The sequence below is a fragment of the Nanorana parkeri genome, unplaced genomic scaffold (assembly GCF_000935625.1).
Source record: "Nanorana parkeri isolate BGI_ZX_2015 unplaced genomic scaffold, ASM93562v1 scaffold725, whole genome shotgun sequence".
NCBI classification, from domain to species: domain Eukaryota; kingdom Metazoa; phylum Chordata; class Amphibia; order Anura; family Dicroglossidae; genus Nanorana; species Nanorana parkeri.
In genome coordinates, this window is record NW_017306993.1 from 457,798 (window position 1) to 470,662 (window position 12,865).

The 12,865-nt window shown below is 43.4% G+C and overlaps 1 protein-coding gene across 1 annotated transcript in view; it reads left to right on the forward strand.

The window, feature by feature from the left end:
• Nucleotides 1-12,865, forward strand: part of PAOX (polyamine oxidase) — a 37,157-nt gene continuing 24,292 nt past the window's right edge. The window contains exons 1-2 of the mRNA XM_018564096.1: nucleotides 1-211; nucleotides 7,288-7,771. Of these exons, the coding sequence (XP_018419598.1) occupies nucleotides 55-211; nucleotides 7,288-7,771 (641 nt within the window). The 5' untranslated portion in view covers nucleotides 1-54. The remainder of the gene's footprint in view (nucleotides 212-7,287; nucleotides 7,772-12,865) is intronic.

The window sequence follows — 12,865 nt, forward strand, 5'->3', positions numbered from 1 at the left end:
TCCGTGTTGGCCAACCAGCAGTCGCAGGTGTCAGCGGCAGGGATAGAGGAGCCGATGGGTCGCCGGTACCGGAGCCCCGCTGTGCTTATCATAGGTTCCGGCATTGCCGGTATCGGAGCCGCCGCGAAGCTGCACCAGCATGGTTTCCATTCAGTTAGGATCCTGGAGGCAACAGGGAGAACCGGAGGGCGCATACGGACGCTGAGTTTCGGTAATACAAACATGTGGACTGGACTAACGTTTTCTGACACTGACCGACACACTGTGACTAGGGAGGGGGCACATAGGCTTGGGAGTTCCTATACATAGGTTGACCACTAGAGGGCAGCACGGACACTCCTGTGCTATCAGGCCGAGTTTGGGACAGTAAACATATCTATTGTACAATGAAAACTTCATGCACTCTGCACCAGTCTATGTTGGCTGCATCGGTTTGGGGTTGGATTGAACTTGTGCTGCTGTAGTTACATTTCTAAATGTTAAAATGCATGTCTATGCTTGCATTCACAACTGAGAGGAATGTATTTCATAGTCTTTCAAAGGGGAATGCATGGAAAAATGCATGTAAGCATGCTTTTCAAGTTCTTTAGGCACTCCCATAAACCAGCATTCACACCTGATTTACACTAAATATGCACTTTTTCAGTGCGTTTTGTGTAGCACGGGTTTTGCACATTTTTACGCACGTTTTGCACGCATATGTAAAGAGGCATTTTTTATTAACAGATTGCGGCAAATTGAAGTGAATGGACAGACGCAGCAATCGTGCATTTTCGAGTGTTTCAATTAAAGGATACAGGGGAGGGGCTGGTTCAACACCCCCCTCCCCGCTCCAATCCGCCAGCGCTGGCTGGCGGAACGGACGGGGGAGGGGGCGGGTACAGCTAGCTCTGCCTCTATATAGGCAGAGCCAGCTGTCACTCACGCAGCTGGGCGGATCTCAACATCAATGTCAGGATCCGCTCCGGCGTCTCAGTATACCGCGAGCTGTAGCTCGCGGTATACTGAGCTTAGGGTAACGGGAGGACGCTAGTTTGTGTCCTCCAATTACCCTAAGGAGAACTATGGGGAAAAGCCCTGACCCCATAGTTCTCCTTTAAAGTTTATGGGGCCAAGAAGCGCAGAATCTGCCAAAAAGAATCTGAATACTTTCTTCAAGCGATGAGCGTTTTGCTACAAGCGACATGACACTCAGATGTGAACATGGCCATATAAATAAATGGGAATTTTTGGGGGGCTTTTTTTTTTTTGGGGTTTTTTTTTTTTTTTTTTTTTAAGCAGAAAAAGCTATACAACACACTCAGTGTGAATTAGGGCTTAAAGTCTATGAGGCCAAAATACTAAATTCTTCCTGAAAAGAAGCTTATTTGAGCTACAGGCGTTTTGTTATAAGCAACAACGCAACATATGTGAACTGGGGCCATTGAAAGCAATGGGATTCCTTCTGTTGAGTGTTGTAGCGCTTAGGCATTGGAGCTACAAAATGCTGAGACGTGAATAGGGTATTTACGGAATTCTCACCAAACATGCTTGCAGTGCCTTACTAATTAAAGTACCATTACTAGTTCATGGCACCTTGTTAGAAAATAATATTTCTTGACTGACACTTACGATGTAAGCGTCTTAAGGTGATTAATCTTCATCAATGAATGTCCAGTTGTAGAGTGAAAAACTTGTGACTTTAATTGTATAATGGGAAGTCACAGCATACAATGATATTGCAAAAATATAATATACAAATAGATAGTTCAAAGTATATAGTTCTTAGTTAATGCCGCGTTTAAAGAGCAAGTCACCTCGTGTTTGTCCTCAGGCTTCTGAAGGGTTCAGCCAAAATAGTCTTAGCAGGTGAAATAACAAAGTCTCTTCCCAAATGGGCGTGTTAGAGTTCTCTTCATGAGTGTGCGTAGTGTCATGTAATGTAGTGTGATGAAGTGTGTCTAGTGTGAAGTCGCCTGTCGCTTATATTCCAAAATCGACGTTAATGATTGGCTAATCCTATAAGGTTTCTTCTCCTATATGGTGCGACCAAAACTACTTAAGTCATGAATTTCTAAATGTCATTCTACAACTCTATTTAAAACACAGAACCTTGTTCTTAAAAGACTCCCCTAACAGCTGCTTCTTTACTAGTTCTATACAAATTCTGACATAGCTCAGATTTCAAGGACAGATAAGGATATGTCTTTCAAAGTCATACATCCATCTTCATTTAAATGCACAAGGTCACTGTAAATATATATATGCATGGGCCCATACTATAATTCCCTTTAAGCCAAATCAAATTTGAATCTAAGTATTTTACACACCTCAAACACGGCTGAGCAAATGCATGTGTGAACGCATGGAAAAAACATGAAATGCATGTCACAAAGTTTGACTATGTAATTTGCATTTGGTGCGCGTCCAGGGACCTAATGGGGATGCGTACCAAATGCAGGAACGTGCGTCCCCATGACACGCATTCCCGTAACACCCAGGTGTGAATGGGGACTAATGTGTGTTTCCTGTTGAAGTCTATAGGGCCAAAAATGCTTGAATGCTCAATGTTTAGGTGTAAATGGGCACCATTGAAAATAATGGGATTCTTCGCGTTGAATGTTTTTGCGTGTCAGAAAATATGACAGTGGGAGACAATGTGAATGGAAGCTTAGTGTATCTGTAGGCAATTTGTTTTTCTTTTTAGTTTGACAGTTAGACCTGTCATGTTTTTATTGCTGTCTGTGTCCCCATTGGGGAAAATCCTCCCTCTATTTGTACAGGTTACCATTGTCACCAAGAATGAAAGAGAGGGGAAAGCCACGATTTCTCTTCGAAGATCAAACATCTGGACCCACCTGCAGGAGAAGGATGCTAGGCACAAAACAAAAGACAAAAAAATAGCCTGAGGGTCTGTGCTGGTGGCCAACCCCCCACCTGCTGAACAAGTCTCCAGTTTTTTGCCTAGCATCAACAGTAGAGAGCTCAGATTTTTCTCTCTGGAATTCTTCTCTACTTTTTTTTCTTTCATTTTGTCTGCATCTTCAAGCAAGAGCTGGATGATCGTGGATCCTTGTAGTCCTACCCAGTCCGGCCTACGAGCGCATGCAGTCGTTACATGCAGTACCTGGCAGATTCTTTACCTGCAGCACGCAGGACTGAAGGAGGAGAATCGCTCACCCGCCTGCCGGACTGAGAGGATCATCTGTTCACCTCCTGATTTTGTCACCCTACTGCCCATTATTAGTCAGAGCACAGTGCACAGAGCCGGAGGCGGAGGATCACCCTGCAATAGTAATGTATGTGCCACATTCTCTTTGCATACTGCTCACCCACCGAACATTAGACCTCATACCTGCACACACACAGGCCCCCACAAATGCACTGCAATATCTTGATCCACAAATAGCTTTGGATTTATTCCTGCCCTAATATATATATATATATAGGACAGGAATAAATTCAAAGCTATTTGTGGCATGAATGTACAGTGGGAGCCGCCGCTCGTTTAATCCAGGAGTGGCCAATTGATTACCTCAGCCACCAGTCTGTGGATCCGGGGATTGGTTGTTGCATCTGGAGGTATTTCACAAGATCAGCCTTTTTTAAAGACCCCGGATGTGGATCTCCTTGGCATCCATCCTCAACAGCAAGGTCGATCGATGCATGGCCAGGACCCAGGAACTGTGGACGGATGCGACAGATTCGCTGGTGACTGTCGGACCGCTACACTCTAATGTATGCCTTCTCTCCAGTGCACCTTCTGCTGCGTCTTCTTTGCAGGATAGAGGCCTAGGGATTCCGATCATCCTCGTGGCCCCAGATTGGCAGAGAATGTCTTGGTACGCAGATGTGGTGTGCCAGGTCACGGACGCGCCCTGGTCTTTGCTGTTTCAGCTGGATTTTTTGTCGCAGGGTCACGTCTTCCATCCTGCTTTACAGTCGCTGGCTTTAACGGCGTGGCTGTTGAGAGCCAGGTGTAGAGGGATCGGGGGTTTGTCAGACTCTGTGATTCCCACTACGCTTAAGCCTTATAAAGCTACTTCACGTAAAATTTACCACCGCACATGGAAGGCCTACTTTCCATGGTGTGAGGTCTGGGGCTTTTCCCCACATTTGTATTTGGTGAGCAGAATTCTGACTTTTCTCCAGCGTGGGGTGGATCAGAGTTTAGCCCTGAGCACCATTAGAGGCCAGATTTCAGCTCTTTCAGCAGCCTTTGGCATCCAGTTCCCTAATGCGCACTTTTGTACAGGTGCTTCCACATATCGTCGCCCCCCCCCCATCCGTTCTTCGAACAGTTGTGCATGGGGAAACTTCCCGCCCGTCATGCCATATCCCAAATCTACAAGCAGTTGACATCCCCTTCTGCAGACCTCCCCTTACACTTCCTACAGAACTGGGAAATGGAGTTGCAGTACACTTTCATGGATCACCAAAGGGACACTATTCTGGCTATGGCTTTCTAATCATCTCTGGCTAGCAGATATCAGGAGTTGGGATACAAAATTCTAAAGCTTGGCTGCTGCATAAGATGAATAGTTCAATCCCAGACTTCTGTTGGAGATGTGGCACAACTTCGGGTACGATGTTGCATGTGTTCTGGACTTGCCCTGAAGTGAGACCCTTCTGGGAGCAGGTCCTGGGAATTGTTAAGACTCTGACAGGAGCGAACTTCAGGGAAGACCCAGCTGCATGTCTGCTCCACTTCACCCCACATTCGATCTCCAAATATCGCCATTCTTTGACACCATCTGTTGAATACTGCCAGAGCTTGTATACCCCTGACGTGGCAGGATACTCAGCTTCCTTCTGTCCAGCTATGGCTCTCTAGGGTTCAGCACATCTACTTGATGGAAGACCTAACAGCCTCTTTGAAAAATACGGAAGGTAAATTTAATGCCACCTGGGGTCCATGGTTGAGCTACAGGACTCCTCACAGTGCCCTCATCCCCTCTCTCAATTTTAAACAGGTACGACCTAATTCCTCGCCCATTCCTGATGCTCTCATGTGGGATCGCTCACTTACTGCCTGACGCACACTGCTACTGTTTTGCAAGGTCCCTGCTATGGCTTTCGGGTTCTGTCCTCTGATCTTTCTCTCATTTTCCCTTCCGCATCCTTTTCCTTTGACCTTGAAACAAATATGACCAAATATACCACTTTTAGAAAAGGGCTTTTTCTGGATCTCTGCAGTTCCTATTTCGAAACAGCAATGGTATGATTTAGATGGCTGTCTCATTTGTGATTATTTTACAAGCTTTAGATTTTATATTTCAATTGTGAACTTTATATCCTTACCACATTCTGTTAAATTGTATCAGTTAATAAAGGATTAAAAAAAAACGTTGAACTTTAAAGAAACAAGCTGCTTTGGAATTGGCCATTTGATCTCTGCTAGTGGAGCTCATTCTTAGCAGTACTGCTAAGAATGAGCTCCACTAGCTCATTATGCTGAGCCATTCTCACATGACCATGTAAGAAGATAGGGAAGTTGTGTTTGATGACCTAAGAGATAAAAGGTTAGAAAGCAAAGCAGAAATGCACTGCTTTGATTTTCCAAAATGTAATGCGTGTAACATGCAGCCATATGGCAGATGTAAATGTGCTCAAATTTGCATTTCCATCCATGGGTGCCAAGATCTGCTCTTATAGAAAAAAAGCCAAGATTTCTGTTGCTCTGCTGTGAACTTTAAAAATGAATCTCTCCACAATGCCTATAGATAGGGCTTGGTTTAAAGAACAACTATGGGTAAAATTTTATTAACCCTTGCAATGCATGGTGGCTAGTTATTGCCTGGGTTAAAAAAATAACAAAGATATACTTGCCTGATCCATCAAGCCGGCCAGCTGTGACAGCGCTCCCTCCTGCCTGTCTCCTCCTCTGTTGCAGCGATGGAATGACCCTCATTGTCCTTTATGTCCTATAAACTGTATAGAACATGATGATGCGGGGATCTTAAATGGCTGCAGTGGAGTGGTATAGAGGCTCCAGGGACCTGTCTAAGCGCAAGCTGGTTTGGAGGATCGGGTGAGTATAACTTTTTTTATTTTTGACCCTAGGCAGAAGAGCACATAACTCTTGCAGTGCGTGGGGTAGCCCCACTGCAGGAGTTAATAACATTTTTACCCAGACTTTTTAAAGTACTTTTACTGCTTAGAAAACATGCATACATGTATATCAACATGATTCCTTGTTGTTTCCTCGATCAGTGCTCGTAAGCATTGATGGAGGAGTCTGTTCTATTTCTTTCTGTTCAGGCCGTGGGGTAAATGAAAAAAATAGAACCATGTATACCCAACTTTAATTTATTTTGTTGAAAAATTAGCATACCAAGACATTTTGGACAATTTCATGCTCCCAACTTTGTGGGAACAGTTTGGGGATGGCCCCTTCCTGTTCCAACATGACTGCGCACCAGTGCACAAAGCAAGGTCCATAAAGACACGGATGAGCGAGTTTGGGGTGGAGGAACTTGACTGGCCTACACAGAGTCCTGACCTCAACCCGATAGAACACCTTTGGGATGAATTAGAGCGGAGACTGCGAGCCAGGCTATCTCGTCCAACATCAGTACCTGACCTCACAAATGCGCTTCTGGAAGAATGGTCAAACATTCCCATAGACACAGTCCTAAACCTTGTGGACGCCTTCCCAGAAGAGTTGAAGCTGTTATAGCTGCAAAGGGTGGGCCAACTCAAGATTGAACCTTACGGACTAAGACTGGGATACCATTAAAGTTCATGTGCGTGTAAAGGCAGGTGTCCCAATACTTTTGGCAATATAGTGTATGTCTTCAGCTCCCTTAAAGCAGAACTCCGAGTACACATTTTATTATCCCCTTTGGGCTACTCCTGCACTGCAAGGATTAACTGCTTATTTTTGTCTGGGTTAAAAAAAGTTATACGCCCCCCGATCCTCTAAACGGCTTGCTCTTGGACTGGTCCCTTCCACCTCGCTTTCTCTCTGCTGCAGTGATCTAAGAGTCATCACATTCTATACATAATGTATAGGAAGTTAGGATGCAGAGGGACATACCATCGCTGCAGGAGGGAGTGCTATGACAGCTGGCCAGCTCCGATCATCAGGCAGGTGAGTATAACTTTTTTTTTTAGTTAGACAAAACCGGAGATAGCTCCACTGCAAGGGTTAATAAAGTTTGTGCCTGGAATTCTGCTTTAAGCAAGACTGGATTCCAGGTGTCTTGCTGCACCTTTGAAGAGGATGGGGCTGCAAAAAAAAATATATATATTTTGCAGCTTTGAGTAGAGATGTCAGTGTGACTTAACACGTATTTTGTCTTTAAGCAAAGGGCCTGGTCGAGATTGGTGCACAGTGGATTCATGGACCGTCTCCAGAGAACCCAGTTTTCCAGCTGTCATCACAGTATAATCTTTTAGGTCCTGATGCCCTGCTTGAGGAGAACCAGAAAATGGATGTGGGAGGCCACCCTCCTGCCATCCCAGTTATCTACAGCAGCTCTGGAAAGGAAATCAGTCCTTCATCAGTGATGAATGTTTTGAATTTGTATTTTGAGTGGCTGGAGAAAGCTCGGAATTTTACAAAAGATACCTGCAGTCCAGACGCAAGTGTGGGAAGTTTCTTTCGCCAGGAGATTTTGCGCAGCTCAAAGGAATGGAATAAGGACATATATGAGCTGAATGTGGCACTTTTAAGGACATTTCTTAATATTGAGTGCTGTGTCAGCGGAACCCATACAATGGACTATGTAGCACTTTGCCCCTTTGGAGAGTATACAATGTTTCCAGGAGTGGATTGCACCTTTCCTAAGTAAGTACCTCAATGATGCAATATCATTTTAAAGTGGTAAGGTTTTCTAGGCAAGTATTTATTTTTGTTTTTAGAGATGTCCATTTTATGTTTAAAAAAATAAGCTTAAAGCCCATGGAGCAACAGTAGAGGGCTCCATTTCCTTCTTAAAGTTGATTTTTTTTTCTTCAGTGTTCTATACCTGAGAAGCACAATCTGGGAAACAATATATTTTTTGGGATCCTCAGACTATTAGTAACTATATTCGCTTGTTAATATTATGTTCAAAACACATTTTCGGTGTGTCCAGAATAATAGTTAACATGTTTGGTGTTCTAGAAAATGTTTAAGAAGAACTCCAGGAATTTTTTGTATTAACCCTTGCAGTGGGTTAAAGGAGAACTATGAAGTGAGTGAAAATCACTCAGCCTCATAGTTCGGCTCAATAGATCGGGAAGTGAGCGAACACATACCATCGCTCACTCACTTCTTGATCTTGTCCCTGCAGAGAGCCGTGACTGTCACTCACGGCTCCCTGCAGGGATTTACCCCCCCCCCCTTCCCTGACCGATCGTTAGGCGCTAACTGGTGGAACGGACAGGGGAGGAGGCGGTTACAGGTGTACAGCTGTCAATCATGCAGTTGGGTGGATCTCGACAGTAATGTCGGGATCCGTCCCGGCTGCGGCGGTCTCAGTATACCGTGAGCTGTAGCTCGCGGTATACTGAGCTTTGGGTCACGGGAGGACGCTAGTTTGTGTCCTCCCGTGACCCTTAGGAGAACTATGGAGAAAAGCACTGACCCCATAGTTCTCCTTTTAAGTGCTTGTTTGTGTATGGGTGCTAAAATAATAATCATGTCATGGTGCTCTTTCCAGCCTATCCCCTCCTTTTAAGCATTGTAATCTTCCTCAGCGTCCTCGCATCTATACACAGTGTATAGACATGATGATTTACTGGACCTTAAACTGCTACAGAGGAAGTTGAGGGGCATTGGAAGGACCGGTCTAAGAAGAAGCCGGCTTGGAGCTTTGGGTGAGTATATCTTTGTTATTTTTTAACCTAGACACAAACGAGCAGTGGACCCTAGCACTGCGGGGGGTAGCTTCACTACAAGGGTTTTCACACATTCACGTGCATTGCCTTATTGCAGCATATTCATTATGAATGAACTGTCAATGCATTGCAGTCGACCAAAAACACATATGACCCTATATTGTCAACGCAGCACATCTCCGTGCATGCCACGTTTAAATTGGCCACTGCTTTATATTTTATTATTTTTTATTTGAAGCATCTCACAATTGTATTTGACAACATAAAATATAGGCTCAGTGGGGACACTGTTAGGTTAGAAATATGAGAGCAATTGTTTGTTATTTTTGAGGGTGAACACTCCTGGACTGTATTTTTACTTTTGAAGCAAACCACTCCAGAACCAGCCATTTGTAGGCAGCCAGGCAGCACACTTCCTGTGCTGGCAGTCAGATATGTTTTATTGCGAGAAAACTTTTTAACTTTTTAGAAATGTGGACATAAACAAAAAGTAAGCCCCATAGTACAATGAGTATACAATCATATAATGACAAGTTCCATCTGTACAGAAAAGTATTTCCATTTTCATTGGTATATATGTTTGAGTGCTTGTGAGAGTCTATTAGACATGCCAGGGATTAAAGTAGTATTAAAGGCAGGGCATTTTTTACCTTGATGCATTCTCTGCATTAAGGTAAAAAATTCCCAGTAACTTTCTGTGTCCACCGTCCTGTGTCCACTTCCATAGGCTCCTTCTGCCATCAATCAACCTGTTGGGCGGAGAAGAGGGGCGTGGCCTGCCGCAGGGCTGTGTGTCTATGGATGCACACATCTACTGCAGGTACGGCCGGGAATGCGCTTGCACGGATGCCTCCACAGCAGCCGCTTAGCTAATGACGGCGCCCGTAGAGTGGGGTAGAGCGATGCACTAGAGAACGAGGAATATAAAACTTTTTTTTTTTTTTAAAGAACAAAGGATATGCATCCCCTTTGGCTTCCTATGCCTATAAATAAAAACAAGTGAATCCTAAAGTCACTCTCTAAAATCTCAAGACAAAGTTACTGCACTAAAAAAAAATTAAAAATATTACACCTTATACATAAACAATAAAGTGCCTAGTGATTGTCCCAACACAGTATGTGACCTCCCCTATACTTAAATTCAATACAATCTCAAAACTGCATGTGCAATGTGTCGTGGTCCAGATCACATGTGCAACTCCACAAATTAGTCTCTCTCTAAAAAAAAAAAAAAAGTCTCTTTAACCACTTGAAGTCCGATGTGTTAAACCCCCTTCTTGTCCAGGTCATTTTCCAGTATTCAGCACTGCGGTACTTTGACTGACATTTATTCCGTCATGCAACGCTGTACTGAAATTAATTTTATACCATTTTAGGAACACACAGAGCTTTCTGTTGGTGGTATTTAATCAACACTGGGATTTTTATTTTTTACCATATTAAGGAAAAATGACCGAAATTAAAAAAAAAAACTGTGTTCCCTATATTAAATTAAAAACCATTTATTATTACCCAATTTTTTGGTAAAATATAAAAGCCGGGGTCACGTCGGGTAAAAAGACACCAAACATCTCAAGCCTTAAAATTGGGCACGCGAAACCTCACAAAACTACAATACCCAAAATTGGCCACAGGCAACGCTTTAAAAGCTTTTACCACTCATCAGTTTAGTGTTATCAGTGATTGATGGCCCTAAAATTATTGCTCTTACTCTGACGTTCGTGGCGATATGTAACGTGTAGCGCAATTGTCATTTCCGCGCCCTGGCGCATCGAACACGTACGTTTAGATGTGCGTAAACGTGATGGGGACTTAAAAAATGTTTTTGGTTTTTTTTGTGACTTTTTTATTTTATTTTTTATACACTTATTGTTATTGCTATCACATAGGGGGATAGCAATCCCCCTATATAATAGCAAAGCCACACTGACAGGTCCTCTTTATGGAGACATTAGGGGTCTCAAAGACCCCTAATGTCACCTGGGGACCCCAAAAGAAGCTGATGAAGCAGAGATCTGCTTTATCAGCTTCTTCTCTCTGGCAATAGCAGCCAGATGACTGACAGGTGAATGCGGAAGTGATGTATTACACATCACTTCTGCATTCACAGCACAGAGGGAGATCAGCAAGGAGGAAGATGCTGATCTCCCTCCCATCTTACCTCCTGAGCCGGTCCCAGGCCGCAGATGGGCTAGCAGATTCCGGGATTGAAGGTGAGGGGTCAGGAGGGGGCGGCACTCGACGGGGCGGAGGGAGGGCGAGCAAAACACAACATACAACCGATCGGCGGCTATAGAGCCGCCGATCGGTTGTATGTCAAACAGCCGGTAACGGCTGTAAAGAACGGACGGGTTTTTTCTGCCAGTGCGCGCAGGAAAAAAAAGCTGTCTAATTACGGCAACCCGCCCACAGGACTTTGCCGTCCGTCCGTTTTTTCACAACTGGCGGACGGCAAGCGGTTAAGAAGTTATGTCAGCAGTATATAAACTGCAATTGTTCAACATTCCAAAAAGGTATTTCTTAGTGTGAAATCCTTAGTGTTTCTGTGCAATCAATACACTCACCAGACTCCTTTGACCACTATTAAATGGTCAAACTGCACTCAGATTACAATCCTTAGCCAGCCACTCTCCCAAGAAAGCCGATGGCAACCTCCTTTTGTAGTCAATATCTCCTTTCAGTTTGCTGGGTTTTTAGAAACTGTTGGTCGTTTCAAGTTGTTCCAATTCCTGTCAATTCACCTTCTAAATGGCCAATATAAACCTCCTGCGCACATTTCTCCTTGTAATTCATTCAGTGCCCCATGGAAAAAAATGTAGACGCTACATAGTGTGAAATACTTAAAAACTTTTAATCATAGATTCTTTAAAAACTTACATTCAAGGCTTAATAGGCAGGGCTGTATAATTCCTTCACTGGCATATAGCTTCTCTCCCAGTGATCAGCGTGATGAGATCAGCATGTTAACTCCTCCTTGACATGCTGATGAGAGAGAGGCTCCCTCCAGGGAACATTTGGGGCAATCTTTAAGGTATGGACTCGGGGATTTTATTTTGTAAAAGAAATCAAAAGCATAGTATGCTTTGTGAACAGGGCTTGAAAAATTTGACGGTGTCTCACCAGTCAGTCCAAAATTTCACCAGTCAGCATGACCGGACTATAGCCTTGCAATTTATGTTAAAAAAATTTGGGGACAGATAGAGCTTTCTTTTGTGTGGGGGGTTATTTTTTTTTTTTTTTACTATATAATGAAAAAGTACCATAAATGTAAAAATTAAAAAAAAAACAAGAAAAGTTTCCCTACGTTAGGTTATAAAACATTTATTCTTACCCATATTTTTAGTAAAACATAAAATTCGGGCTCACGTCGGGTAAATAGACACCAAACATGTCATGCCCTAAAATTGCATGCGCCCGCGAAAAACGCCCATAGGCGACGATTAAAATGCTTTTACTGCTCATCAGTTTAGTGTTATCAGTGATTAATGGCCCTAGAATTATTGCTCTCACTCCGACGTTTGCGGCGATATGTAACATGTGCGACACAATAGGCGCAATCGTCGTTTTCGTTTTTAATTTTTTTTATGCTTTATTTGTTTTTTTTTATGATTCTTTAATTTTTATATTACATTTTTTTTTAACACACAACTTTATTGCTATTACATGGGGGGCTAAGAAGCCCCCTATGGGATAGCCAATTTACATGACAGGTCCTCTTAATGGAGACATCAGGGGTCTCCAAGACCCCTAATGTCACCTAGGGACCCCCAGAGAAGCTGATGAAGCAGAGATCGGCTTCATCAGCTTCTCTAGCTGGAGAGTGACACTGAATGCAGGAAGTAATGTAATATACATCACTTCCTGCATTCGGGGACTGTATAATATCCCCGTTAAGGATGGGAGGTGTAGCTCAGCTACGGAATCCCCATTCCTAGTCACTTCACACAATTTCCTATGCCTGCTTATTTGTATGCAGATGGCAGGGGCAGCAGAGTTGGTTTTAATTCTTTTTTTTTTTACTTTGTCACTTATTTTTTTTAATTTTTATATATTTTATTAT